The sequence below is a fragment of the Eutrema salsugineum genome, unplaced genomic scaffold (genome assembly GCF_000478725.1).
Source record: "Eutrema salsugineum unplaced genomic scaffold, Eutsalg1_0 scaffold_1, whole genome shotgun sequence".
Classification (NCBI taxonomy): domain Eukaryota; kingdom Viridiplantae; phylum Streptophyta; class Magnoliopsida; order Brassicales; family Brassicaceae; genus Eutrema; species Eutrema salsugineum.
The window spans coordinates 6,713,475-6,740,362 of record NW_006256909.1 but is presented as its reverse complement, the minus strand read 5'-3'; the positions used below and the strand labels follow the sequence as shown (position 1 = coordinate 6,740,362).

The 26,888-nt window shown below is 38.2% G+C and overlaps 8 protein-coding genes across 12 annotated transcripts; 3 read left to right on the top strand and 5 right to left on the bottom strand.

Moving 5' to 3' along the window:
• Positions 1 to 2,128: 2,128 nt before the first annotated feature.
• On the bottom strand, positions 2,129 to 2,604 carry LOC18031080 (probable E3 ubiquitin-protein ligase LUL2). The gene has a single exon (XM_024150101.1). It carries the CDS (start codon positions 2,594 to 2,596, stop codon positions 2,231 to 2,233), a length of 366 nt encoding a protein of 121 aa, XP_024005869.1. The 5' UTR covers positions 2,597 to 2,604; the 3' UTR covers positions 2,129 to 2,230.
• Positions 2,605 to 3,232: 628 nt separating this feature from the next.
• Positions 3,233 to 3,999, top strand: LOC18031079 (F-box protein GID2). The gene has a single exon (XM_006413398.2). It carries the CDS (start codon positions 3,411 to 3,413, stop codon positions 3,867 to 3,869), a length of 459 nt encoding a protein of 152 aa, XP_006413461.1. The 5' UTR covers positions 3,233 to 3,410; the 3' UTR covers positions 3,870 to 3,999.
• A 1,021-nt stretch (positions 4,000 to 5,020) lies between these two features.
• On the top strand, positions 5,021 to 6,587 carry LOC18031078 (3-oxo-Delta(4,5)-steroid 5-beta-reductase). The gene is made up of 2 exons (XM_006413397.2): positions 5,021 to 5,176; positions 5,267 to 6,587. The coding sequence occupies exons 1-2, from the start codon at positions 5,138 to 5,140 to the stop codon at positions 6,398 to 6,400; spliced, it is 1,173 nt and encodes a 390-aa protein (XP_006413460.1). The 5' UTR covers positions 5,021 to 5,137; the 3' UTR covers positions 6,401 to 6,587.
• A 353-nt stretch (positions 6,588 to 6,940) lies between these two features.
• On the bottom strand, positions 6,941 to 9,072 carry LOC18031077 (acyl-CoA-binding domain-containing protein 3). 3 transcript variants are annotated; one of them, XM_006413394.2, is made up of 4 exons: positions 8,035 to 9,072; positions 7,640 to 7,745; positions 7,425 to 7,533; positions 6,941 to 7,290 (listed from the first exon to the last, which is right to left on the bottom strand). In XM_006413394.2, the coding sequence occupies exons 1-4, from the start codon at positions 8,958 to 8,960 to the stop codon at positions 7,280 to 7,282; spliced, it is 1,152 nt and encodes a 383-aa protein (XP_006413457.1). In that variant the 5' UTR covers positions 8,961 to 9,072; the 3' UTR covers positions 6,941 to 7,279. The 3 variants fall into 3 exon arrangements, with proteins under 3 accessions (XP_006413457.1, XP_006413458.1, XP_006413459.1); XM_006413395.2 differs by having other exon boundaries at positions 6,942 to 7,296; XM_006413396.2 differs by having other exon boundaries at positions 6,943 to 7,302.
• A 1,070-nt stretch (positions 9,073 to 10,142) lies between these two features.
• LOC18031076 (probable WRKY transcription factor 7) lies at positions 10,143 to 12,159 on the top strand. Of its 2 annotated transcripts, none has more exons than XM_006413393.2 (3): positions 10,143 to 11,065; positions 11,180 to 11,305; positions 11,695 to 12,159. In XM_006413393.2, exons 1-3 carry the CDS (start codon positions 10,305 to 10,307, stop codon positions 11,843 to 11,845), a joined length of 1,038 nt encoding a protein of 345 aa, XP_006413456.1. In that variant the 5' UTR covers positions 10,143 to 10,304; the 3' UTR covers positions 11,846 to 12,159. The 2 variants fall into 2 exon arrangements, with proteins under 2 accessions (XP_006413456.1, XP_024005864.1); XM_024150096.1 differs by having other exon boundaries at positions 11,177 to 11,305.
• Positions 12,160 to 12,468: 309 nt separating this feature from the next.
• Positions 12,469 to 15,595, bottom strand: LOC18031075 (MLO-like protein 13). Its single transcript, XM_024149634.1, has 13 exons — positions 15,465 to 15,595; positions 15,282 to 15,339; positions 14,970 to 15,187; positions 14,750 to 14,866; positions 14,543 to 14,597; positions 14,338 to 14,465; positions 14,158 to 14,232; positions 13,976 to 14,064; positions 13,777 to 13,867; positions 13,474 to 13,680; positions 13,042 to 13,109; positions 12,896 to 12,956; positions 12,469 to 12,807 (listed from the first exon to the last, which is right to left on the bottom strand). Exons 1-13 carry the CDS (start codon positions 15,576 to 15,578, stop codon positions 12,628 to 12,630), a joined length of 1,461 nt encoding a protein of 486 aa, XP_024005402.1. The 5' UTR covers positions 15,579 to 15,595; the 3' UTR covers positions 12,469 to 12,627.
• A 284-nt stretch (positions 15,596 to 15,879) lies between these two features.
• Positions 15,880 to 19,822, bottom strand: LOC18031074 (endoglucanase 21). The gene is given in 8 exon segments (XM_024149507.1): positions 15,880 to 16,370; positions 16,458 to 16,630; positions 16,723 to 16,858; positions 16,951 to 17,415; positions 17,499 to 17,528; positions 17,530 to 17,813; positions 18,036 to 18,438; positions 19,345 to 19,822. Coding segments are annotated over 8 exon segments (2,319 nt in total). The 5' UTR covers positions 19,768 to 19,822; the 3' UTR covers positions 15,880 to 15,965.
• Positions 19,823 to 20,098: 276 nt separating this feature from the next.
• Positions 20,099 to 26,161, bottom strand: LOC18031072 (squamous cell carcinoma antigen recognized by T-cells 3). Of its 2 annotated transcripts, none has more exons than XM_006413389.2 (16): positions 25,843 to 26,161; positions 25,461 to 25,594; positions 25,243 to 25,297; positions 24,717 to 24,932; positions 23,996 to 24,271; positions 23,714 to 23,848; positions 23,429 to 23,554; positions 23,213 to 23,257; positions 23,015 to 23,119; positions 22,723 to 22,865; positions 22,468 to 22,591; positions 21,830 to 21,904; positions 21,191 to 21,547; positions 21,007 to 21,099; positions 20,597 to 20,741; positions 20,099 to 20,488 (listed from the first exon to the last, which is right to left on the bottom strand). In XM_006413389.2, exons 1-16 carry the CDS (start codon positions 26,050 to 26,052, stop codon positions 20,262 to 20,264), a joined length of 2,466 nt encoding a protein of 821 aa, XP_006413452.1. In that variant the 5' UTR covers positions 26,053 to 26,161; the 3' UTR covers positions 20,099 to 20,261. The 2 variants fall into 2 exon arrangements, with proteins under 2 accessions (XP_006413452.1, XP_006413451.1); XM_006413388.2 differs by having other exon boundaries at positions 20,099 to 20,485.
• Between the last annotated feature and the right edge of the window lie 727 nt (positions 26,162 to 26,888).

Genomic DNA, 26,888 nt, shown 5'->3' with positions numbered 1-26,888 from the left:
GACCTAGGATATCTAAATTCTAAAATTAGTACTTGGGGTGAGTTCCATTCTATTAAAGGATTTTTATGGACCTACGAGCTTACGAGCCACCCATTATAATACGAGGTGAATGGTAGTCTTGTATATATATTTGTCTCTACATTTTTGCTACAGTTCTCATGGTGACAAAGATGTCCATGAAAATCTACGGTAGAATAAGGATAAATCTTTAAATGTTACGTTCAATAATGTATAGTTGTTTAGATTCTTCAGACTATTGAAACAATCATCATGACTTAGCAGGATAAACAATCATCCAAATGAATTCTCAGAAATATAAGACCATATGCAAATCTTCAAGAGGGCGTTTCTTCCGAATATTTGTGAATAAAAAATGGGTCTGTATAAACTTTGAACCAGAAATGTATCTAAATTAAAAACAATAATTTACATCTCTTGATGCCACATGTTTAAATTTAATTGTTTTTGTCCACTTTTAATATTAAAATATTAAATAAAAGACCAAACTCAGTTTCTACGTTGCTGATGGTCTAAAAAAATTAAGGAGGAAGACTATAGGTTTTTTAGTATAACATTATTTGTGTGAACCACTAAAATTAATAAAATAAAAGTGATAAAAATCATTGAAGATTTATGCATTTCTTGTTTACCATAGCTTTGCCAATTATAAAGTTGTTTTGTATATTCTCATGATTAACACTTGATATTGTGAAAAGAATTTAATGAGCGTTGATTTGATCAATCATCCTTTTACATCAAACAAAGCAAAATGAAAATCCAAATATGACTACGATATTAACATAGCCTCCAAATGATGCAAAGATGGACCAAAGAGAGGAAAAACAAATTATTGTGACTATTTTCTGAAAATATGATCTAGGTGTTTGTTCTATTTTCAAAATATGATATTGTATTTCATCTCAAATGCGAATTCAAAATATTAATTTTTTTGATAATTTCAAATTCTCTAGATGGTTTAGGAAACTTACAATTGAAAACAAAAATTTGCTCCAAATTTGTGCACATAACCAAAAAATCATAGAGTATAGAGTTTACTGCACATAACCGATAAATCATAGAGTATAGAGTTTCGTGCACATAACCAAAAAATCATAGAGTATAATGCTACACCAATGTTCGTGATCAATTTTTGGAGCACAACAAGACTATACTCACGCATATTTATCACAACAAGACAAAAATCTGCAAAGCACAAATGATATGACCATTCACAAGAATAACAGATACCCAGCAAAATCAATGCAATAATTTACCGTCATTCATCTCAATTGTATTAGAACAAAAAATAGAAAGAAGATGTTGATAGAACAAAATAATAAGAAAAACATACTCATGCATGTACAATATTTGCTTTCTTAAAAGACTAATAAAATTTTAGACTTCTAATACAAAAAGATTGCAACAATTGGAGCCTAAATATTTCTAGTTTACTTTAATATTAGTGGAGTTTTACAGCACTAGTTGGACCTAGAAAATGTTTTTATTAGGATCTATGAAATAGTTTTGTGTTTTTATTAAAAAAAATAGACAAGGAGGATATAACACTTAAATAGCCCAATATAAGAGGTCCAGGCCTGTTAGTATGCTGATGACCGGAATTGGAACAAAGCAAGATGTGTTTTTGGAACACTTGGGACCGAATTTTACTTTGGTTCGGGTTCGGTTTAACTTTTGGCAAAAACGTATCACAACATAAGCATATACAACTAGTTAATTATATTTGATATAAGAATTAACTATATTTAGGTGTAACTTTTTCTATACTATCTACTTTAATATATCATATCTCTACATTTTGTTCGGCCAAAAAAAAAAATATCTCTACATTTTTGCTGCATTTCTCATGGTGACAAGGATGTCCATAAACATCCAATAGAATGAGAGTAAATCTACAAATGTTACATTTAACAATGTGTAGTTGGGTTCTTCAAGAATTTAGACTATTTAATTTACTAAACTTCTATTTTCATAATCGCTATATTATATTCTGAAAACATAATCATAAAATTTAACATAAATTCATGATTTGTTAACAAAAGAAAAATTAAAACTACAAAAATCTATTTTTTTCTCATCTAATCTTTATTTTTATTTTGTGAAACAGAATCATGTTTTCTTTGGAAAAAATGTAGTGAAAGATCAGCATACAATCAATTAAAGAATTGTCTTGGAATCATTTGACAAAATGGTTAAGAAAAGCAACAAACATTCACAACTTCAACAATAATCTTTTAGATTTGCGTATTACCCTCCGGCAAATCGGACACACCTTATTTTCTTCCGACAAGATCTTCTGAGCACAGCCACGACAAGTGGCAGAGTGACCGCAAGGTACGAAGAAACAATTTCTGCGCTCCTCGAAACATATGACACACAATGTTGAATAGTCCACATCATCCGACGAGCTAAACGACGCCGTTTGTACATCCCCTTTGCTCGTTACCTCCGATGACTCGTTAACCAGCGGCGTCCAAAGGGTGACTTCTTCTTCTCTTGCCACCACTGGTAATCTCTCTGTGTCACCTTCCATGTCGCATTCGCTCAGAAATTTTAATATCAAAAATATAATGAACATTATAGTCCCTAAGAAACAATAACACAAAAAAAAGGAAGAGCAAATTAGCTCTACTTTGAATATGATAGTATACGTTATATAACTATGCGAGATTGTACCCAAAAACGTAATATAAGCCACCAGTCTAGCTGTGATGGATAACTCCGAGTACCATCCACCGATCTCATCCTGCAAAATATCGGAGAACATATATCTTGAGATCGTTGTATCGAATATCTTGGGGAGATGAAAATGATTGAGTGAAAATAGAATGATTCGTTCTCATAAGCATTTAAGAAATATTGGATCTCTTCTTGTTTGTTTGGGAGCATTAAAGAAGTGAATTGTTGATTAATTCCAAGCATTGTTATCATCTTGACAGTATTTATAGATTGTGTCAAAGGGACCCGTCGTGCAATCCATATATTCTTAATTTGATCATAAAAAGAGGGATAATACAACTCGCTGACACACACAAACACAAAGAAAGAATGAGATAACTTCCAAACTCTGATCTTATAATACCTTTTTTTATTTTGAACAAATCAATTTCAATCCCACAAATGATTCACTCCGTTAACTTTATGCTAAACTGTTAGTTGAAAAATAAAATTAGAAATATCCGAAGACAAAAATAGCTGTGAGGGTATAATCGTCACTTTCGTTTAATCTTTTTTCGTCGTCTTCTACAATACTCAAAGAGTAGGGCCCTCCTCTAAGGCTCCAAAGCTCAGAACCCAATCTCCTTGTCTTCTTCTTCTTCACTTCAATAACTTTTTTTTTTTTCTCATCTCTCCTCTCAAACATCATCATTTTTCTGAAAAATCGATTCCACATGAAGCGTTGTTCTTCCAATCCTCTCTTAGACGGTGATGGTAGGGACGAGAACAAGAAGATGAAGAGCTCAGAGGAAAACGAAGGATCGGAAATCGGATTCACGAATTTAGACGAGAATCTACTGTACGAGGTGTTGAAGCACGTAGACGCGAGGACCTTAGCTATGTCTTCTTGCGTGAGCAAGATCTGGCACAAGACTGCACAAGACGAACGGCTCTGGGAGCTGATCTGCACGCGTCACTGGGCCAACATCGGCTGCAGCCAACTCCAGCTCAGATCTGTCGTCTTGGCTCTCGGCGGCTTCAGACGACTCCACTCACTCTACCTCTGGTCTCTGTCGAGTCCTAATCCACATGCGAGGTTGGGTAAAGACGAATTGAAACTCTCTCTTTCTCTCCTCTCGATTAGCTACTACGAGAAGATGAATTTCGTTAAGAGACTCCCCGAGTCCAAATAGTTAAATATATCTCTGTTTTCCAGCATCTTGTTAGGTTTAATGAATTTGCGCGAATCCTTTGTAAGATGTGCTTTGTATTTCTTCTGATTGCTAGTCATTTTAACTATCTAAATAATGTCTCAAGTTTTCATCTTTTGGGTATTTATTTGGAATTTGTTGATTGAGAAGTATCCAATTAGGATGTGATGCTCAAAGCTGGCAAGTTCTATGCCATAGCCAGACTGTCAGCAACAGTTAGAGATTCTGCAATAATAGAGGCTGGTGAGATTGTTAATTACTTCAATTTCGATTCGATTAAGTAAACTAAATCAAATATGATTCGATTTTTGAGATAAGACCTGTCACTCGTGAACATAATTAAGCTGGTCCATAGTTGGACAATGGTTGAACAAAAAGCTGTGGTAAGGACAGTTTCTTTCTGTGATCCGGTTTGAGAAGATTAGAAACGGTTTAGCAACGATTATGTTGTATTCTCCAATGAACAGGTTCACAACCATACCTTCTTCTTCTTCGTTTACTCCCGGCCAGAACGGTTTAGAGCCTTGATTCCCAATCAATCAAACTATACAATAATGCCTACTAATAATGCGATTAACATGTTAATTATTTATCTGAAATTTGTTTTCAGTCAATCAAACTATAGATTCTTGATATGCCTAATTCCAACAATGCGATTAACATGTAAAATTATTTATTTGAAGCGAAACCGAAAACATTTCCTAGCTACCGTAATCTTTTTCTTCTTCCAGTCTACTTCGTTTGTAATATTTCGTGTGGACGGACACATTTCCAGACGTTTTACCGTCTATTATCTCCACGGTTTCGCAATGTCGCCGATTAATGCGGGAAGGAAAATTCGTATTATTGTATGTTAATTGCGTGCCATAATTATTTATGTTTCTAAGATAGTATAAAAGCTTCTGTGAATTTTTTTATCTTTCTAAAAAACATTTGTTTTTCATGGCTTTATATGGGAATTGGATAGAACTATTGCGTGGCTTACCATAAATAACAAAAGTTGATGTACTCGAGTAAGTTGTGTGAAAGTTCACGTTTTTGTTAAGATTTTATTCATAAACTACGTTTAGCTACGTGACAATAAAAGGCTAAGAAAAACAAACCCCACACGGCTCTCTGTTTAGCAAAAATTACTTAAAAACAGCGAGTCTAGAAACATCTCTTAGCCTCAAAATCAGATTAGATTACCTTCTTCTTCTTCTTCTTCTTCTTCTTCTTCTTCTTCTTCAGTCACCGATTTGATCGAGAAAATGAGTTGGTGGTGGGCTGGCGCCATCGGAGCTGCCAAGGTAAAAATTTCAACCCCAATCCCTAAATCATCAATCCATTGATCTTCTTCTTCATAGACACTGATTTATTACAATCTTCTCTTTTCGCAGAAGAAACTCGACGAAGATGAGCCGACGCAAAGCTACGAGAGCGTCGCACTCATCATCGGCGTCACCGGAATCGTCGGAAACAGCCTGGCCGAGATCCTCCCTCTCTCCGATACACCCGGCGGTCCATGGAAAGTCTACGGCGTCGCTCGCCGTCCTCGACCTAGCTGGAACGCCGATCATCCAATCGATTACATCCAGTGTGATGTCTCCGACGCCGAAGAAGCCCGATCCAAGCTTTCCCGTCTAACCGACGTCACACACGTCTTCTACGTCACCTGGACCAACCGATCCTCCGAGACCGAAAACTGCGACGCGAACGGCTCAATGCTCCGCAACGTCCTCCGTGCCGTCCTCCCAAACGCGCCGAATCTCCGCCACGTTTGTCTCCAGACGGGGACCAAACACTACATCGGCCCTTTCGATAACCTCGAGAAGAGATCTCAGCGTCACGATCCGCCGTTCACGGAGGATATGCCGAGATTGCAGATCCAGAATTTCTATTATACTCTGGAGGATGTTCTGTTTGAAGAGATCAAGAAGAAAGAAAGCGTGACTTGGTCTGTGCATAGACCCAACACGATCTTCGGATTCTCTCCGTATAGTTTGATGAACATTGTGGGTACTCTCTGCGTCTACGCGGCGATATGTAAGCACGAAGGGTCTAAGTTGGTTTTTCCGGGGAGCAAGAAGGCGTGGGAAGGTTTCACGGCAGCTTCAGACGCGGATTTGGTGGCGGAGCAGCAGATTTGGGCTGCGGTTGATCCTTACGCAAAGAACGAGGCGTTTAACTGCAACAACGCTGATATGTTCAAGTGGAAACATCTTTGGAAGGTTCTTGCTGAGCAGTTTGGGATCGAGGAGTATGGATTCGAGGAAGGGAAGAATCTGGGGTTGGTGGAGATGATGAAAGGGAAAGAGAGAGTGTGGGAGGAGATGGTGAAGGAGAATCAGTTGCAGGAGAAGAAGCTTGATGAAGTTGGTGTGTGGTGGTTTGCTGATGTTATACTTGGTGTTGAAGGAATGATTGATAGTATGAACAAGAGCAAAGAACATGGCTTCCTTGGTTTCAGGAACTCCAACAACTCTTTTATCTCTTGGATTGACAAGTACAAGGCTTTCAAGATCGTTCCTTGATTCATCTTTTCTTTGAAAGATGTTTCTCTGTTTTCTTCTTCGATTTCATGTTCATGTTTCTCCCAAAATCTCAGTTTTTTTTTGTTGTCTGCAAAAAGATCAAATAATAGCGGATTTGCCTTTTGTCTGTAATTTTTTTTCTTCTATGAATATTCCATCTCTACTCTTGTAAACCCTTTTGAACCCTTTTGAAATTCTACTATTTGGGGATAGTTTTCGCATCTATCTATTATTACAAGTTGTAATAGAAATATATTGCACAATGCTGGAAGAGCATCAAGGCTAATGGAAACACCAGATTCTTGTTTTGGAATTAGAGTGTGTTGCGAGTTCAAGAAGTGCTGTTCTTTTTGGTCGTATTGTGAAATTGGTGATTGTTCCAAACGCTCATAACAAAGGTTAACTGGTTAGAGAGTGTACACAACACTGGCTGTGAGAAGGCTTTCACTTGGAGTTATCTCAAGTTTCTCTCTTGCAACTTGGAAGTAAGAAAACTTGCTTATTTATGGTTTAAGTGCAATCAGCTTTAGCCTTTAGCTTGCTGTTATTTAGAATCAAACTAAGGCAACTACTAGGATGAAATAAGTTCCCTTACTTGATTCATTAGGTCTTAGCATTATCTACACACCATAAATCAACTAATCCACGCACACACGCGCATAAATATTTGAAGTGTTTTTGTTTTGCTGCAAATCCTCCAACCCAAAAACACCGAATGAAAAGCCTAAACCATTGGACACTAGACAACCCAAGTTGGCACCAAATGGTCTATTTACTGCATTTATGATTATCTTTGAGAAACATATTTTAATGCAAAAGAATAGATTTGCCTTTGTTTTCCCAAAGATCCTTCTTCAAGCATTGTCTTAAACACTGGATTCAGCTTTCCCCTGAAACTATTTCTAATACGAGTAAGCTTGCAGTTAGAAAGAAATAGATAATTGGGTGCTGGAAGGAAAGATACAAGAAATCGCTGACACAAAGACATCATTTACTCATAGAGTCATAGAAAATTAGTTTTTACCATTTTTGCTGGATTCAACACCAGTTATGTCTAAGGTTGTCGGATCTTCCAATGGTCCTGAATTAGGAGGTAAGAAAACAGAGGTTTCATTTTCTGACTTCTTCCCTACCTGTAGAAAGAGAGAGAGAAAGAGAATAAGTCAGAGTTTGTCCGACCTGAAAAGGCAATAAATACATCCAGATAATATCCAAATCCTCAACATCTAACTAACTCACATTATGGCCAGTATTCATCAAACCAGGGATCTGCTTTGAAACAAGTGCAAGATACTGCTCCATTGCCTCCTCTTGACTCATGTTCCCAAGTTTTTGCCAGGCATTCCTAGCACAAGGTAAGCACTGTTTGTCACTCGCACATAACAGTTGTTGAGCATGCTATAAAAGCATCCAAGCTACATCATCATACACCAAAAAATTGCTGATCCTGTCCTAACTAAGATGTTCAGGTATCTTCTAAAGCTTTATCCCTTCTAGTTTCAAGTATATGGTGCCCCTCCCATATCAGCAACACAACTTACAAAACTCTACAATGTGGAAATGTATTCCTTAACCAACCAAGCAAATAAGAAGCAGATGAAAAAGAATCAAGAAACCATGGAATAGTATGGTACCATTTTGCACGAGCAGAGACCATGACGGCCATAGGCTGTGCCTCTCGGCATGGCCCTTCAGTGGCGATCTTGTGCAGGCCGTACAACACCATCTTAGCTTCCGCACCAATTTCTTCAGCTTTTCTGGATTCTTCCATGAATTTTGCAGAAGCCGCAAAGGCATTCTGCAGTTCACTCTTCTCAATTCCCTCCCAATCATCATCTTCTTCAATACTCATTTCCTCTTCATTCTCTCTTTCTTCTTCAGTATTCCGCTCCATCTTATCTTCACTCTCCTCCACCGTATCACTCTCTTCGACCTTAACCTCCTCACTTTTTGTGTTTTCTGCGGAAACACTTCTTCTCTCTGTCGATTCGCTTCCTTCCTCTTGTCCTCGAATCATAATCTCCTCCGCGATCACGTTTTCCGGCGAGACAGAAGTGGTGGATCCATCTTCTTTCGTCGGAACAATCAACTCCTCGCGTTCAACACTGATTTCACCACTTGAGTCTCTCTGTTTGCCTTCTCCACGAACTATAATCTCCTCGACTACCACATTTTCCGGCGAGAGATCAGCCAAGGACGCATCTTCCAGATTTGAAGCCACCAAGTCTTCGCCTTTAGTCACCTCCTCGAGTTCATCGACAACTTGATCAGCTTCGCTTCCAAACCGATCAACAGGTTCCACATTCTCATCAACAACTCGGAAATTCCTCTCGCTCTGGAGGAACACTCGAGCATGATCTACTTTCAGTCCAAAACGAAGCTCCTCCGTATCACCACCGACACCGATCTCGTGCTTCTCCGCCTGAGAGTGATCGGAAGTCCGATCGTTTTCTCTGCTACCGCCGTTCGCCGCAACAGGCAAAGACACGAGCTTAGCGAGGAGGAAAGAAAACAAAAGCGCAACAAGGGCAGTGAGAAGCATCTCTAGGAAAAACTCCATGATTGAGTAGTAGAGGATCTGAGAAGAAGGGGGAAAAAAGGGAAAGGAGGAGGAGTAATAATAATAAGATTACGGAAAGAAAGAAAGAAGAGAGGAAGGAATAAATGAGAGAGAAGAAGAAAGCATATTCTCTGTGGAGCCTCTCCGGCTTTATGCGACATAAGCGGGTCCGACAATATTTACAAAGAGACTTTCTCTCTAACACCTAACCGTTATCAATGCTGACTTGGCTCCTACGGTTTACGCTTATCCTCTCCCACACCTAGGTGCCTCCTTATGAAGCGCGCCGCTTTTTTTTTTTTTTTTCTTTTCCTTCTTTTTCTTTCTTTCTTTCTACCCAAGTGGATCTTTTTCTTGGACTCTATTAGATACTACTAAAGAAGAAAAAAAAAACACTTAATGATTGAGGCCTTGACAAGCCCACTCCACCGCATAGACAAACCATGGTTTTGGTTACATTTATCTTTTTTAACAAACAAAAGAAATAAATATAGCTATCTGCCAAAGATGATCAGTTGTTGGATTCAAACGATTATTAACAAATAATCTCTATTTGCAGCAACACACGAATCCCATAATAAGCGGTTTTTACTTGCCTAGCTATGTGCATCACTCAAATCCGCGACAAACAGTTTTGTCTACAACATTTTGGAAATTTTTATAAGTTTTGCATCGGTTAATGATAGAACAGCAACTTTTGAATATATAATTTTATAATTAATATAACGTTTTTGAAGTTTTTAACCATTTGATCGAAGAAATTTCCACATAAAAAGTGATATAATTTTGTATTGAATTTCTAAAATCCCTATCGCTAAATAATTATATAGGATTATCTTATCTTAACCTTAGCAAAATCGGTCTTTCTTTTTTTTTTTTCTATCACAAAAAATCGATTTATCTATTTTATGAGAATAGTAAGTTTTACTGTTAAAATTTGCCTCCAAATATATCGAATATCTAGATATTTCGAATCCAAAAATTAACGAATACTCTCCCCTATGTATTTTTCAGCTCCAGTGGTTCCATTTAAAATAAAAATTATTGACGTTGAGAGTGTCAAATGGTATACAAATGATCACACGTGTAGCCCTATCACTGGTAGTCTATTTGACTGATGCACTATCTTCAATCTCCCCTTTAAAGAGAGAGAAAACGCATTTTTTTGTTGAGTTGACTCGCCCTTTCATTTCTTTTTCTCTTTCTTTTTTTCTTCTTCTTTTTCACTCGGTGCTCATCATCATCATCATCTTCTTCTTTTAAACAAAACAAAGAAGGGAAGAAGATCGGTTTTTTGATATAAATTTAAACCTTTTTGAGTATTAGAGTGGAGTTCGGTGAGATATGGCGGTGGAGCTAATGATGAGCAGCTATGGTGGTGGTGGTAGAGTCAAAGGAGGAGACAGCTTTTCTACGAAAATGGAAGACACCGCCCTGAGAGAAGCTGCGTCTGCAGGGATTCACGGCGTTGAGGAGTTTCTTAAACTGATCGGTCAAAGTCAACTGACGGAAGAGAATCAAACGGAGATAACGGCGGTGACGGACGTCGCCGTTAACAGCTTCAAGAAAGTGATATCTCTTCTCGACAGATCTAGAACCGGACACGCAAGATTCAGACGAGCTCCTCCCACCACGACGGCAACGGCGAAAACAGAAGATCGTGGAGGAGGAGGAGAGTGGAAGACGACGGAGGAAAAGCCAGAAACCACAACAACAGTGATGATAAACCGACAGAAAACAGAGCAATACGGTGGATCTGCGTTTAGAGTTTATTGTCCGATTCCAATCAATCGTCGTCCTCCTTTATCTCACAACAATCAGACCAAGAATGGTCCGTCTTTGTCTGCTCCGATACTCTCCAACGTAAGACCACCGCATGAGCCTCCGTTGTCGACGATAAACTTCGCGCCGTCGCCGTCGAACTCGTTCATGTCTTCTCATAGATGTGACACAGACAGTAATCAGATGTCTTCAGGGTTCGAGTTCACTAACTGCCCATCATCTCAGGTCTCGGGTTCGAGAGGCAAGCCTCCATTGTCGTCAGTGTCGTTGAAGAAAAGGTGTAATTCCTCTTCTTCAAGAAGTTGTCATTGTACCAAGAAAAGGTTTTTTTTTTTACTTATTAGATCCCAATATTATTATTATTCTTGTGTTTAGATCTGCGTCTAGAGATTCACTAATATTGAAACCTTTTTATTTGTTTGTAAAAAAAAAAGCAGGAAATCAAGAGTGAAAAGAGTGACAAGAGTTCCTGCGGTGAGCAGCAAGATGGCTGATATTCCATCAGATGAGTATTCATGGAGAAAATATGGTCAAAAACCCATCAAAGGCTCTCCTCATCCTCGGTTAGTTCTAATTTTTTTTTTCTTAATTTTTATGAATCTGTATAAACACATACATCACTATAATCACTTCATTCATCACTACCTAAAAAAAAAAAAAAAAAACACAATCCATAGGAGATTAGAAAAATTGTGCAACTTGTGTATTGTCAAATATTATTACCTGATTGAAAAACTAGTTTTTTTTTTTCTATATTGGTTGTACCAAACGTGTCGTCTAGTAGTGTAGTGGGTTCACGCTCTTTTTGACTTGTTGTTTGTTTCTTAAATTAAATAAAAGAAAAGCCAATTTTTAAAAGGAAATAATACTAAGCCGAGTTGACTCGTGTTATTATTAATAAAAAAAAAGAAGAGAAACTAAAACTCGAAGTGGGAAAACTCGGTGGTGGCAGGGGATATTACAAGTGCAGCAGCGTGAGAGGATGTCCGGCGCGTAAGCACGTGGAGCGTGCACTCGACGACGCGATGATGCTTATCGTGACGTACGAAGGAGACCACAACCACGCTTTGGTGCTCGACTCGCTTCCTGACAAACCTCTTTAAATTCGGTCGTTGCCGGCGTTAGATCTCAGCCGTTGGATTTGGAGCAAAAGAAAGAAAAGAAAAGAAGTGACCCTACTTCTTGTATCTCTGTCCACAATCCAGATTAGTCAACGACACAGTGGGCCTGCACTTCACTTTTTTTTTTATTCTTTTATAATTTGGAAAAGCTTTTTGCTTTATTTTTGCTGCTTTAATGGGAGAGAGAATAGAGAGGGCAAAGATAAAGACGAGAGAGGAACGTTGTGGATCTGATGGAAGTTGAATCATGTGAAAGTCCTTTTCGTTTATTTTTTAGGATAATAGCACTATATATAATACTATCAAATTATTTTTATTTTTATTTTTTACTCTGCACAAAGTAAACTACTTCTAACGCTTTTTGAAGTTTTAAAATCAACGGTAGTTTCAGATTGAGTTGACCAAATAAATTGTTAATGATGATGATTTGAAAAATTTGCAATTAAAATTACGTAAAAAGTCAAAAAATCATTTATCACCATGCTTGAATTGACTACATCATCTAATTAATGAACGTTCACAGAATTATAAACGTTGTTGACTTTGTTAACAAAAACAAAAAAAAAACGCTCAATAAAAGCGTGTTTATTTCAAGAGGAGTTAGTTAAGCAAATGTAGACTGATTTGGCGTGTCGATATAAAAAGATGGACACAAAATATCTGATGAGTGATGAGAGCTCTAAATGTAGCAACAACGATCTAGTGGAAATGTTATAAGAAAAATTAACGTAGGCGGATGGATCTTCTTGGGATTACGAAAATACTTAAGAAGTGTATTGACATTCCATGATTTCGACACTAAAAGAATCAGGAGTCGTTGGTTGTTTCTCCATCCTCCGAGTCTCGCTCGTTGATTCCCCTTTGTTCCTCGTATCTTCCAACCATACTTCCAGTGTGGATTGTACTACATCGTCGAATATCCCTTTCTTGAATTTGCTACCCATCTTTTCTTACAAACAACAAATGATTCAAATTAATTTTGTTAATTGGTGCTTGCAAATAGCTAGACATGTGGTTAAATATATATTTTACCTGTGTAACAATGACATAAAGTGGTAATGTGCTGTAACTGCAAAGCACTTGGACCAACACTCTGTATGAACAAAGAATAATCTATCAGATGGTACCAAAATACTTGTTAAACCTTAGGCAGACTTATAAAGAGTGCAAATTATTACCCCATGACGAGTCGTGGAATAAGGAAGCCTAGTTTCTCCATGATACACGATTGTATTCCGTATGTGAACTGATGATACGATAGACAAATCATAAATAAGATTGTGATTGTTCAAACGTACCAATTTATGTGTTTGCTTTTCATGGATTTTTGTTCCTTCTCACACATTTTGAAACAAAAAAAAAAATTAGATATATATATTTTCAGTTTTGCAAAGTCTAAACCCAAACGCCAAACACATTCCAAATTTTCATTTATTATGTGTCACAACTGATTTCACCTTCAAAACACTCAAGGTTGTGGTCTTATTTGAAAAATAAACACTTATTATAACATGTACAAAAAAGCAAAAGCAAACAGAGTACAAGTACTGAATAAAAGCAAAAATTGTGGAAGCAAAAGAAAGTGAAGCTGAGGTTTGAGAGAGAATTACCAAAATCCAGAAGAAGAAAGCAATCTCAAATGAATTCTGAAAGAGAATGAAGTGGATGAGTTGGAGAACAATCCCTGGCCTATGAAACCAAAACAGTTCATCAGAAGGTGTGATGACTGCTCCTTCCTCCCGGTTTCGCTTCTCTGACACATCCAGAGCTAAGCTACTTATTATATTTTCCAATTTAGCACCCACCATTAGTAACAGCTGCATTTTTTTTTTTGTAAAACACTTGTAAGTAACCACCATTCAAAAAGGTAAAAAAGAGTTACAATTTTTATGAAAATGATTACAAGAACTTACAATCAGAGGCAAGAAAGACAACCAGAAATAGGTATTCCATCCTCCAACATTCAGCAACAAAAAGACGACGACAAAGAGCCAGAGATACCAACTTTATATTTACATGATCACATCAACAAAATGAAAGATATTAGGCAAAACTCATCAAGCTAATATTGATGTGTTTATTTAAGAAACTAAAATTGATTAACTTAATTACCTTATGCTCACTACTTTCTTGAAATCTATTTCCAATGTTCTTAGCATATACTGGTGGAAATCAAATGATGGGTTTGTGCGGCAATGAGTCTGGAAAGGTAAATGAGTAAAAAAATTTTGACTGCTAGAGAAATTTGGTAAAACCGAAATAACATGTTGGAAAAAAAGAGAGTAAAGTAAGACCAAGATGAACCCTTGTCGCAGAGCTATATATTCTGATTTGGTGACAGAACCATAAAACTGCTTGAAGAATGATCTCTGCATCAACAGTACACATTGGCTCATCTCATCAGATATCAGATACGATGGTAGACAAATTTTGATTCGTGTGTAACACTTTTGGCCTTAATATCCATAACTCACCAGCCAGCTAATGACAGCAGATCTTCTCCAGAATCCTCCAGCATGCATCTCGAAGAACTCGTGATTTGCGTTAAATAACTCGTGAAGGGCATGAGCGTGAGCATGAGCATGACCACGCTTTGATACGCCTGCAACGTGTTCAAGACGCAAAAATCACATCAACTATTCAATTTGCCTGATCAAGAATAGTATTGTCGAATCTCACCCTTTTGAGAGGGATGTTTCTTGAACCTATCCTCCCAATGTTTCCATTGTTGTATCTAAATTTAATTTTAAATCAATGAAACTAATCAGAGTCCCAAAAAACAAAAAAAACAAAAAGATAGCATTCGAATAAAAAGTTCAATGCAAGGTTGTCTTCGCTGTTTTTTTTTACTTGTGCAAAAAGCTATAAAAGCAAGTTACATATTACCCTGGCTCCTCCAAGAACCATGGTTGTGGCGCAGAAAATGACGTGAAAAACCGCTAGCACAAAGATGAAGATATGGAGTTGATGCAACGCTTCCACGGATACTAACGGAACCTGCCCCTGCAACCATGTTGATGGAAAGGCAAGAGAACGGTTAATAGAAAAGGATCCAGCAAGATATATCGGATTTTTTAGGCAATGAGAAAAAAAATAAAAAAATTGCCTTGGCAGCACAATTGTCTGGACTTGCTCCTCCTGTTGAAAGGAGATGTCGTGCATTGATGACGAGCGCATGATGAGATGATTCTGGAGCATGATGATTCTCCAATGGCTTCTTACATGGGAACATGTTGTTTACAAGACCTGGTGGGACACAGATATGCCTAATTGCGGACTGAGATACGGTTAGCATTAGGGAGATAAATCCAAGGAGCATCAGTTCTGCGTGAAGACATCAATTTGGTCAGGTCAGGTGTGATTAATTAGCAACCGATTCATGTTTGAAAATGCAGAGGAAGCTGAAGAAAGAAGATACCTTCTTTAAGTTTCTGCAAGGCCTCGAACAAGGCATCTTGCCGCCTACGCTTCAGACACTAGGACACAAAAGAATGAAATATTGTTGGAAGATGAGAGCTTAGAGCTGAGACAATGTTTTTACAGAGAGAGAGAGAGAGAGAGAGAGAGAGAGAGAGAGAGAGAGAGAGAGAGAGAGAGATACCTTTCCAAGTCGATGAAGACCACGTTCGGCGAGAAGAGATAAGAGAACGATGATGAAACAGATAAACGCGACGACCCATGTGGGTGTATATTCAAGAGACCTCTCTTCTGCCATTTCTGGACCTCAAGATGTGAGACAACTCTTATCATTATTATTATTATTTAAAGCAGAGAATAAGAAAGAGAAGAAGTTGAGGGTAAAGAATAGAGAGAAGGAGCAATGTGTAGGTAACCTTCTCCACTAAAAAGCACAAAACCTTTTCTTCTGACTCACGCAACTACTTACAAATTCGGAATCAAAGAATATAGGCTATATATATCATATGCATTAATGCATATACACTATATACCTAAGAAAACCGAGAGAACAATGTTTTGTTTCTCAAACAACATTGTATGTAATAAGCCAAAGAAGCACTTGAAACTTGCTTTTTATTTGTTTTTATTTAGGCAAAAATAGATGACTTATTACACACTCAATAGTTTCAAGTTTTACTTCATTTTAGGGTATCCAAGGTGCTGGAGGCGGCGGCGTGGGAGGGTTCAACGGAGGTACGGCAGAGAAGATAGTGTTTTTGTCAATACCACCAACTGTTTTTCCTCCAGATAATGCCACCAGAGCAGCGACCAGACCAGCATTGCCTGCTAGAGTCGGCTCTGTGTAGTTGTAGTTTGCACGAACGTCGTGGAATCCATCATACTTGTTAGGTCCAGCAACCATTGCTCCTGTAATGGTGTTTGGGTTTCCCTTTTTGCTGTCTCTCCATTTCCATCCTCCTTTGCAGCTTTCTTTCTTTACACTCATCGGTATTGAAGCTCCTCTGTGATGTACATGTCTCGGGTAACGTTGCCCAAAACCCACAACATAACTCATCTTCCTAGGGTTTTTACCGAGTATGTAATCAATCTGCCAAGACTCAAAAACACATACTTTGATCAGACAAGGTCTCATTTTATCTTCTTTGTTTTCATTTTTGCTTTAATGGACGCATACCTGCGATCTAGAAAACTCGCGTAATACATCCCTAGAATAGAAATTAGGGCCACAGTACCATCCAGGAGTATCAGATGCTTCTAGATAATCACTGAATAGCGTCGCTAAGAAAGCAGCGTTTGCAGCATACTGGAGAGGCTGTGGAGCTCCATGATTCAACTCGATCAAACCTCCTGTTAATGTGGTATAGCAAGGTTATAAACAGCTTCCAAAACCAGAACAGGTCCAAAGAATTTAAGGTGATAATCATGGACAACTCACTCACCCTTGGTTCTGTTAAATTTTCTGAAATAAGGTAAGTAAGAGCACATAACTCTGTCTGTTTGATTATGGAAGGTGCTCAAAAGGTCTTCATATGGATATCCAGGGCTCAGAAACAGCCTCATCCTGGTCAACAGCAACTAAAAGAAAGTCCAGAAAGTAAGCGCATCAAGTGGTTCAAGAGTCAGGCCAAAATAGCATAACTACAGAATCCCAAAAAACAAGAACTAACCTGAGCTCCTGGAAGCTTATTGTCCCAGCTAAATACCCCATAATAAGAGCTTTTCCCAAAGGCACCAGCCTCCTGAGCCATAACGTGACTGGTAACTTTATCAAGATATGTTACATTACCAGTAGCGTAATACATCCAAGCTCCACCCCAAAGAAGCTCATCCCCGGACATGCTTGACTTGTAGAACTCGCTAGCATCTTTATGACGTTTACTGTGACTATGTTTAGTAGACTCTGCAAAGTCATAGAGTATCTTAGCGCCTTTAACAAGCTTTTGAGAGTAGATTCTATTGTCCTTGAATACAATGGATGCAGAAGCTAGAGCAGCTGCCATCTCTGCAGCGAGATACGGGCAGGTACCGTAACATGGTGTTACAGTCCTTTTATAATCAATGTCTTCAGGACGCATCCAGCAGTAATGGTCATTATGAATCACACTTCCTCCACTTGTATCCCCAAATCCAACCTGTGCAAATAACAAAAAAGCAAAGCGTTTATAACTGAACACACAAACACACAAAGAAAGAACATATATATATTTTCTTTCACCTCTTCCACCATTGCATAGATTTTACCCAGCACTACTACTGTTGAAAGTCTTGAGGAAGTAGTCAGTTCCCCATTTGATGAGTTCTTTAACATGGTCGAGCTCGCCAGCAGATTGGTATTTGGCACTGTATTCAATCACACTCCAGCTCAGGACGGCCATTGCGTAAGACATTGGGAAGCTGAATTTGATAGCATCTCCAGCATCATAGTAGCCTCCTACCAAATCTTTGTAGACTTGTCCTTGATCTCCTTTACCATCTTGCAGGCAAGAACTACCTCTCCATGACACGTTATTGTGCTCTGGTAGTTTCCCAGCTGCAAAGCAACATAACAAATATCAGACTCAGACATGACATACACTGCTTCAAGTTTGTCTTAAATTGAAGTGGAAAACAAAAACAAAGACTATATACTAGAGTGAATGTATCAGCAAGATCAAAATGTTAATAAGGAATTAAACATATCTTCCATGATCGATGATAATCAGTCAACAAAAAGCAGAGTAAAAATGGGAAATGTTGGTTTTCTCGGGCTTACATTTCTGAGCATGGAAGAACAAGAGAGCCTTGTGGAGAGCGAGAGTGAAATTGTCGGGTTTTGGTGGCTCGTGTTTGTGGCGTGGCACTTTCTTGACGATCGTGGTAATGGATCCAGCGAGAAACGCGGTTAACACAAAGGTTCCGAGAGTCCAGAGAAAGATTTTGCGGCTGACTAGTAAACACCCGAGATCGACGTATTTTTTCTTCTTGGGCTCGGTTGGGCCGAGAAGCCAGCTCTGCTGCGTAGCGTCGAGTGGTCGAGAAAAAGCTGCACGGTCGAGTTCTTGCAGATTTCGACTGCGATCGTCGTCGGTGAGTGAGTCCGCCGCATTGATCTCTAAAGGACCGCCCCATGGGTCACGTCCGTACATATTGGTGGGTGGGCCACGAATCAGACAGATCTGCCGAGAATGAGTGGAGAAGACGAAGAGGTTGAGAGTGAGTGTAAAAGGCTTTTAGGGTGTGTGATGTGGAAAGTGAAAGTGTTAAGTGAAGAAGGTGAAGAGAAGCTTTTAAGAGCTTTCAATCACTATTTGCCACGTGGGATTCGGTCGTGCATCTCTGAGATTTTCTATGCTTTTATTTTTTTGTAACGTGTGTGTGGATTTTGTCTTTCTTTCTTTTTTATTGGTTGGAATTTGGAAACGTAACTATATGAAATTGTACTTTGAGCATGTCTTGAAAACATGATGTAAAGTAAGTACGCATGTATGATGTATAGTCGTTTTCTTTTACATCGTACGAGTATTTATTTGAATGTAGCGTGCATATATATTGTGGAATATCTTATTAAGTTATTATGACGGTGGATAAAATTCTTGAACATCATCAAATATTTTTAAGTTGTAGTTACATGTTTCAAGACCGACCTTTATTCTTCTTTCAAGTGTCTCTATCACTTCTTGTTTCCTGTACAACTCAGTATTCTTTCATAATAATTGATACTCTTTCCTTATTAAAATAAAAGATGTTTTTGGTTCATTGCACACACATTAAGAAAACTTGCAAAATTACATTCATTGGTTTAAACTAAATTAATTAATACTTTACCAAACTTTTACATTGGAAATACAAAACATCATTTATTTCGAAACAACCAAAAATTGGCTAAAACATCAATAAAAAAGGATATGGAGAGAATACTAATTAAACCTAATAAGAAAATGCAAACATACATGTAACATGTAAAAGATGTTAAGTTTTGCTCATGTAACATAGCCCAAAAAAAAAAAAAAAGGTTTTGCTCTCAAAACGGTTTCTCAATTACAAAAACATGGGAAGAAACAACGAATAACATTCAAACTTACCTCGATAACACAACCGAACATTCCCATTGATTTCTTGGCTGGAGCTGCATCTACAATGGGGACACCATAACTTGGATTCGGCACCATGTACTGCTGATACGACTGATAGATGCGAAGATCAGACACCTGAGACAACAACGGGCTTGTCTCCACAATGGTTTCTTCTTGATTGTGAGGCAACTGAGTATTCCAAGGAAATGCAGATGTATCTGGCGCACTAACACTCCCAATCTCATCGAACCAAAACGGGAAAGGAGGCGCTGTAGGCTCAACCACCACCGCTTCTGCCACAGGCTCAACCGCTGACAGCACGGAGGAGTACTCACAAGAGCATTGGTGAGCCTGAGATGGGCAAGCTTGCTTACGTTTCCTTTTCTTTCTAGACCAGAACTTGAGCTTCTTCATAGCTTTCATAACCTTCATTGGGTTACTGCTCAAGGCTTAAGAAAATGGTCATTACTACCTCTTGTATCAAAAGGAGACTAGTTTGTAACCGTTAAAGAACAAAAAAGTCAAAAGGAAGCATCATCGTTCGATATTCATCCTCTTTTAGCTTTTTGAGATATTCAAACTTTGTGGCCGTTTAATTAGCACAATCTTGCAGAGGCCCCACAGACTCTGCCACTAATGACTATGTCATCGCTTTTCTAGATGTAAGTTATGTCAATACAAAAAAAAAATGGGTATATGGTCTTCTTGATTCCCAAGTGTAGAAGTGCATTCTTTCATGTAAAGGTTGCTTAGAAAATACATGTTTAGTTATTGAACATTGTCTAATTATCTTGAAAAAAACAAGAGTAGCAGATGCGAGAATATCATCGGTCTACAACATAAGATTGCTTTTTTGGAGTGTGTTAGAAAGTAGAACAAGAAAAGTAGTATCCAGCGGAAGACAAAGACCAAGCGAAAGACTCTCATTATTTAAGGAACATATTCCTAAACTCGTCGTTTGATTTTGGTGTCTCATCTGCGATGGGTTTGGGTGTGGTGAAGCCGAGTGCTTTAACATTTCTTGGGACAGCAAACGTGTTCTTACCCTTTAGTTCGACTTCATTTCCTCGCCTTTCACCCTCAGTTTCTCCACCGAGAGGTGCTTTCGCCTTCTCAGAAATCTGGGATGTGTCCTTTGAATTCCCCGAACCTTCTATGGAAACAATCATACCAGGTTAAGATTATTTTCAGTACAAGTAGCTACGATTTCAATACACGGCTAAATCATGAGGAAAAACCAGAAAGAAACATATAATCTCACCACTTCCATGCCTAGTGAATTCCTTTTTACCCTTCTTTGGATTTGACCGTGCTATACTGATCTTCTTATTAAGAAACATCTTTCTGTTCTTTGCTATAGCCGCTGCAAGGTGCTCATCGTCCACAAAATCAACATATGCCAGTCCCTGCGAGACACAAAACCATCGAGCATATTAATCCACCATATCGACGTAATTCACTAAAACAGAAACTGGCAGAAGCTGGTCATTGGCAGTATGCATATTATTGCTATCTATGATGAACAGCTCACACCAATTAATTCAGATTGAAGGATCTACTTGCTTATCTCCCCTTAATTTCTAACAGGATCTAAACATGATCACGCAGGAACTAGGAAATTTCCAGATTCATCAACAGTATCATGCATGAAGGCGTGTGTGAGAGAGAGACCCTTGGTTTTCCAGTGTTTTTGTCATGAAGAATGCGGATAGAAACAACCCCACCAACATCGCTAAAGAACTTACGCACATCTTCCTCTTGTGCCTGACGACAACAATATAACTCATATCAGAAAATCCCAAATTTTATTTCAATATGTCATCTTAGTAAAATTGACAGAAGCCCATTTACTTACCTTGACACTGAGATTTGAAATAAAAGCTGTACACTCGTCTGTATAAATTTTCGGCTTCGCTGGTTTGGCGTCTTCTATCTCACTTTTATTTGAATCAGCTGCCTTTGCAATATCTGCTTTAACGTTTTTGGTGTTTGGTACAGTTGCACTCTTACCTTCTGCGTCCACTTCATTCATTTTTTGACCCTTACTCTTCTGCCGCTTAGCCAAAGATTCTTCTTCTACATTCGGCCCTGCTTTTCTCTTTTCACGTGTACTCTTTGGTGGGTTATGCTCTTTCAGGCCGGCTGGCGGTTTGACTGCTAGAGACTCCTGTTGTAACCTAATCAATTGTAGCTCTTCCAAGCGTGGTGTAACCTAACGAACAAAAATCAAAAAGATAGTATAATTTACAGCTTTCACAATTATTCTACATGTACTTCTAGCACGGAATGCATTGCTTTTATATAAGTACATCAGAGTCAAATATAAGGAATCTGGATGTAGGATGCCAAGAGCAGTGCGGTAAACATGAATTTGATCTTACTTTAACAGATTGTTGTTGATGTATTTATCAAATCACAGTTAGCAGAAAACTAAAACCAGCAACATTTTATTCACTGTTTTCTAGAAATGCCGAATGACAGTTAACAATTATACCTTTTGAACTGCATGGTCAAAATCTTCCAAAGCTCCATGCTCCCTTTCAAAGCGCAACCATCTATGGCATATATCCTGGAAGATTGTCCTTCTTAGGAAATGAATATAATGCATATAAACATCAGACATGAAAACTTAGGCACAGCATGCACCCATATTCCAAGAAAATGTCACATGAAGCGTCAATTACAAATCTTCCACTTTCATCATTAAAAGAAGAGAAAACTCAATAAGAGAAAAGAAGAGATAACTGAACTAGTTGAACTACATGGAGAATAGCTTGATTTTTGATACAAACTCTAGCTTCCAGAATCTTACATAAAATCAACAATGGGAAATAGAAGATAAACATTGACTAACAAAGGCTGAGTGCTTGTGTTGCAGTTGCCGCATCTAGCATGGTTTCTCAACTCTATAATTCTCTATTACCGCATTTAGCATGGTTTCTCAACTCTATAATTCTCTATTACCGCATTTAGCATGGTTTCTCAACCCTATAATTCTCAATTAATAATAGATAGTGCCGTTTCAGTTGCATGTGAAGCTAAAGAATGTGTTTTCAGTGCCAAATATCCCTACTTCGATAACAAAACAAAATTAAGAGTAACACATGAAACAAAAGGGAATAGAGTGCATACTTCTGAGCCATTCCCATCAAACTTTCTTGTATAGCACCTCCGGTAAATAGACCTAGCTTCCTTTACATGCCCCAAACGCACTTCCATATCAATGTATGCATGCCAAGCTGCTAGCATCCCACCACTGGAGAGACGCAAGCAAGATGAATCATAATGAACCAGATTGCCTTATTCTGACAAATGATGTACTCTGCCTGGATTATTTAAAGTTTAAATCTGTAATAAGTCAAATATAAAGGATATAGCTTGCAAGACCTTTTCTTCAGAAAGCTATCCCAAACACCTCGTGCTGCAGCTAGATCTTTTCCAATATTCAGTTCCAAGTTAGCCCAATAAGCATGCAAACGCAGCAAACTGTCTGTATTTTGCATGTGAGGCGTTAAGTAACCTGATGCTTGCTGAAAGGAAAGAAACATTGTGTTAATAAGTGGTGCCGAAGAGGTACAAATCAAGAGAAAAGCTAAACAGATCAATACTATTTTCACCAAAAAATGTAACTCTAGATAGCTCTCAAATAGAAAGCTAAGAAAAGAAGGACATTACAAACCTGAAAAGTTTCTCTTATCAGAGAATAATCCAAAGTCTCTACCATCTTAGTTGATAACATTCTCCTTCTCAGGCCATCTACTCGGGTGAGATATAATTCCAGGTACTGATGAGGAAAATCTCGTAAGAAATACATACATACAGTGAATGGATACATGCTAGAAAATGGATAAGAAAATCATGGAAGCAAAAGTTGTACCTCCTCAAAGGAGGAAAATGTGCACTGCAATGACTTATCAAAGACCTGTATGCAACAATTTGAATATTAGGATATCTCTCGGTATGAGTTTCTGAAGATCTCATACCATAGCGCATGGGATATGGTCGGAGGAAGATAACAGAGATAAATATATGTTAGGGCAAGTATCCTACAATATTATTCTTTTGGTTTTCAATTTAAACAATTGAGACTTACAGCATAAATCTCTTCCTCGGATGCAGAACCACGCTCTAAAGCAAGCAAATAACGTGTCCAAAGATCTCCAGTCCACGGGCAACTTCTAGTCGCCCTAGAATAGGCATGCGTTATAGATTTTCCAACCTGAATCAGGAAGTCCATAACACAAATTGTTATAAAAAACAAACACTATAAAAAGACAAGTTAGAAGAAGTGATAGACAGATAAAAAACGCCACAAAGGATCTACAACAAAACGATCTATAACAAGTTCGTCCGGAAGTTTTATTAAGAGATGAATAACCTTCAAAGTTTTATCAAGATAGCAGGTATAGTCTATCCACAAGTCACTTGAAACCGGGTATTCAGCCACAGCACGTTCATATATAGCTTGAACTCGTGTAGGATCTCCAGACGTCTGCTCAAACTTTATGTAATTCTATACAAAAAAAAAAAATATACAATCATCAAATTTCCAACTAGATAAGTCTGCAGATTCAAATCCTTCACGCAATACGATCCCAGATGGTAGGCATATTACAATCCAACTTCCACAAATATCAACTGCATAATAAGCCATACACACCATGAATTGCTGAAACTTTTCCGTGTCCGATAAATCTTTCTTAGATATGTTTCCTTCAAGATGGGCACGCTCACTATACATTTGTTGTGCCTTCTTGTATGCAACAGCAGCCTGAGGAGAAACCTTACTCAAATCATCAGATTCATTATCAAGGTCAATGCCCTGTTCTGACTCCCAAGCCTTATAAGCAATAAGGGTGGAGCTCAAGTTTTCCAGCGGAACAGACAGATGACGGTGGAATATGCTTCGAATCCTTTGTATCTGCTTATTTCTCTCCTGCAAAATAAAAGTAGTCCTTACTGAGTCCATGATGCCCAAAGAACTATAAACAGATGAAACTTAGGAAATAAAGCGATTCACATACGCAACTTATAATCATATTACAGAGGTGGTTGGTTGTTCAGAAAACAGTGTGCCCAAAATCCAACCAATATCACCAATGTTTTCGCAGCACCAAGGTGCTACAAGCACCTTCTATGCAACCTAGCACATTTTCGTTCTACTTAGAGCCTAAAGACCAAAAGATATTTCCATAGCCACCATTAGCTCTCGTTTACTACAAGGTATTATTTCTTCCCACTGAAAACAAAACAACAATTCGATCAACCACTCCTATTCTCAGTTCATACAGGAATCATCCTAGGACAGAAACCTCGCTAACATGCTGCTAGACTAAAGTGAACGAATGTAGTTAAAACAAAATCAAGAAAATGGATCCAACCTCAACGTCAGCCTTGTCAATAGTGGCTAAGATGCCTTGCTCAAATTCTCTATATCCTTCCCATATTCTATTGCCCTCAGTAACATGGAAGCCTGCAGCCGGAATAGCACGTTCGAAAAGACTCCTCATTTTTGAAATACCATCAGGTGTATATCCATGTACTGATGGATCAGATTCCAGCAAAAAGTTCAGGTAGTCACACCAAAGAGATACAGACTGCATAAAGGCACATATACTAGCTTAGTAATTCAATGTGGAATGAATTCTCAGTCGAACAATAGATCATAGAGCCTAAAAGGTGGATTAGTCTCCCAACAAATACTCACTACCTTGTAATCAATAAAAAAAAGAAATTTGAAATACTAAAATATACAAGATTAATCAAGCTTTATTAACCCTAACAGCCCAGTTCGAAATAGTATACCACAGTATCTCTTCAGTCAATCAATCTAACAAAACCCTTCCAACAAAATGGTAATATCATATATTACTACCAAAGCCTATATTGCAGCTGCCGTTTACGTACCTGATAATCAGAAAGTCCCCGTTCGTAAAGCTTCACAATTTCAGGCACATTTTCACTGCAGAAGAGAGAAAAATATAACAAAGCTTTCAGAAGTTGTGTTATACATTGCATGCTTGAGCCGTAACAAATAATGATCAAAGGAAAGACAGTGAAGCCTGGGATGAAAAAACGGAAGTATTAGCAATAGAAGAGCCTAAGAAACGCAGATATTTTTTTACCTAGAGGCTAGAGATGCTTCATCCCTTGCCCATTCAAGCCACAAAGAAGGACTCAACGGAAATATGGCACTCATAGCTTCCCTTGCTTGTCTTAGCTTTTCAAGGTTCGCCGTTTTCCTGAGAAGCTTTATATACTGAAATAAGAAAGCAAAAAAAAAGTTAGAAAAAATGTAACCAGTAAACCATCCATCTCCAACAAGAGAAAGAAGAAAACGCAGAAATCAAAGATTTTTTTCTTTTGATAACGAACAACTCAAAAGTTTCTCAAAAACACACACGCAATAACATGATTGTCAAGCGTGACTTCGTTTTAATTTAATCCCTGAGAAATGTTCAATAAAGAGATTTCACGCCAAAATGGCAGGTGGAGAGTGATTGTTACTTGGACATAAGCATCGTAGTCGTAAGGATTGGCGGAGAGCTCCGATTCCAGGGTTTCAATCTGATGATTCAACTCGGCATCATCCTCCGAGTCGGAATCAGACTCGCCGGAATCATCCGACGAGGGAGGAACAGCTTCGGCAGCTGCAGGACTTATTGAAGCGTCATCCTTCTTCTGCTCGCTGCTAGTGAGAAGCTCAGTGTCATCCATCTTCTGAAACTTCCGAGTGGTGGTTTTTTGGGTTTAGGGTTTAAAACCTGCGGTTTGTTTTGTTCTCCGTCACCAAAATGACCGACTCCTCCGTCGTCGAGACTGTAACTACCAAAACAGTGTGATTTTGAAATCGAAACCTAGGTGAACCGGTTCAATAGAAGTCTCAGATTCCACTAAACCAATTGGTCAACTCCTTTGACCTTAAATGGATATCCTAGAACCATATGTAAACCTGATATTTTGGTGACAAAAGGACATGTAAAGATTTATATTTTGGGCTGTGTGAATTCATATCATGTTGTGTATCCACAAGGTAGACCCATTTGGAATTCAAGTCTCGGATCCATCTAATTTGACCGGTCAACTTTCTTGACTTTCTAAACCGGGATGCTAATCACTCAATTTGATATCGGCTAGTGGAAAATTAAGAAGTGCTCTGAGCTCAAATTAGTTTAAGATGAGTCCATGGAAACAAGTGTGTGTAGTGTGTTCTTTTTCAATGGAACCATATCATGAAAAGAAAAAAATGAATGAGGTGAAACCAACTGGAGAAACGAATCCAAAATTATAAAATCTTTCTACAGTAATTTTTGTCTCCCAATAATTTACTCTTAACATGTTATTTGATACACGAAGTATGAACACTATATTTATGTAATGCCAAACATTTGCCAGACAACTGCACATGTCCAGAGTTAAAAAATTTAAAACGTTAATTACAATCTCCACCAGCTGTAATATTTGAAAAGATCTCATAGTAATTAAAATTACCCGATTCATGAACCTCGACATATTTATAAATGGCACTCACACAGTAGCTAGAGTTCATCCAT

What these genes read in the sequence shown, in the direction of transcription:
- LOC18031080 (XM_024150101.1), bottom strand. Translation starts at nt 2,596, where the DNA reads ATGTTCATTATATTTTTGATATTAAAATTTCTGAGCGAATGCGACATG.
- LOC18031079 (XM_006413398.2), top strand. Translation starts at nt 3,411, where the DNA reads ATGAAGCGTTGTTCTTCCAATCCTCTCTTAGACGGTGATGGTAGGGAC.
- LOC18031078 (XM_006413397.2), top strand. Translation starts at nt 5,138, where the DNA reads ATGAGTTGGTGGTGGGCTGGCGCCATCGGAGCTGCCAAG. An exon ending in GCGCCATCGGAGCTGCCAAG is followed by an intron (nt 5,177 to 5,266) that starts GTAAAAATTTCA and finishes CTCTTTTCGCAG; the next exon opens with AAGAAACTCGACGAAGATGA.
- LOC18031077 (XM_006413396.2), bottom strand. Translation starts at nt 8,960, where the DNA reads ATGGAGTTTTTCCTAGAGATGCTTCTCACTGCCCTTGTTGCGCTTTTG. An exon ending in GTCTCTGCTCGTGCAAAATG is followed by an intron (nt 7,746 to 8,034) that starts GTACCATACTAT and finishes ACCTTGTGCTAG; the next exon opens with GAATGCCTGGCAAAAACTTG. An exon ending in TGATGAATACTGGCCATAAT is followed by an intron (nt 7,534 to 7,639) that starts GTGAGTTAGTTA and finishes CTCTTTCTACAG; the next exon opens with GTAGGGAAGAAGTCAGAAAA.
- LOC18031076 (XM_024150096.1), top strand. Translation starts at nt 10,305, where the DNA reads ATGGCGGTGGAGCTAATGATGAGCAGCTATGGTGGTGGTGGTAGAGTC. An exon ending in TGTCATTGTACCAAGAAAAG is followed by an intron (nt 11,066 to 11,176) that starts GTTTTTTTTTTT and finishes TAAAAAAAAAAG; the next exon opens with CAGGAAATCAAGAGTGAAAA. An exon ending in AAAGGCTCTCCTCATCCTCG is followed by an intron (nt 11,306 to 11,694) that starts GTTAGTTCTAAT and finishes CGGTGGTGGCAG; the next exon opens with GGGATATTACAAGTGCAGCA.
- LOC18031075 (XM_024149634.1), bottom strand. Translation starts at nt 15,578, where the DNA reads ATGGCAGAAGAGAGGTCTCTTGAATATACACCCACATGGGTCGTCGCG. An exon ending in TGGTTCTTGGAGGAGCCAGG is followed by an intron (nt 14,598 to 14,749) that starts GTAATATGTAAC and finishes AATTAAATTTAG; the next exon opens with ATACAACAATGGAAACATTG. An exon ending in ATTCCACGACTCGTCATGGG is followed by an intron (nt 12,957 to 13,041) that starts GTAATAATTTGC and finishes TTGTTCATACAG; the next exon opens with AGTGTTGGTCCAAGTGCTTT.
- LOC18031072 (XM_006413389.2), bottom strand. Translation starts at nt 26,052, where the DNA reads ATGGATGACACTGAGCTTCTCACTAGCAGCGAGCAGAAGAAGGATGAC. An exon ending in CATTTTCCTCCTTTGAGGAG is followed by an intron (nt 23,120 to 23,212) that starts GTACAACTTTTG and finishes TTTCCTCATCAG; the next exon opens with TACCTGGAATTATATCTCAC. An exon ending in ATTCACTAGGCATGGAAGTG is followed by an intron (nt 20,489 to 20,596) that starts GTGAGATTATAT and finishes TTGTTTCCATAG; the next exon opens with AAGGTTCGGGGAATTCAAAG.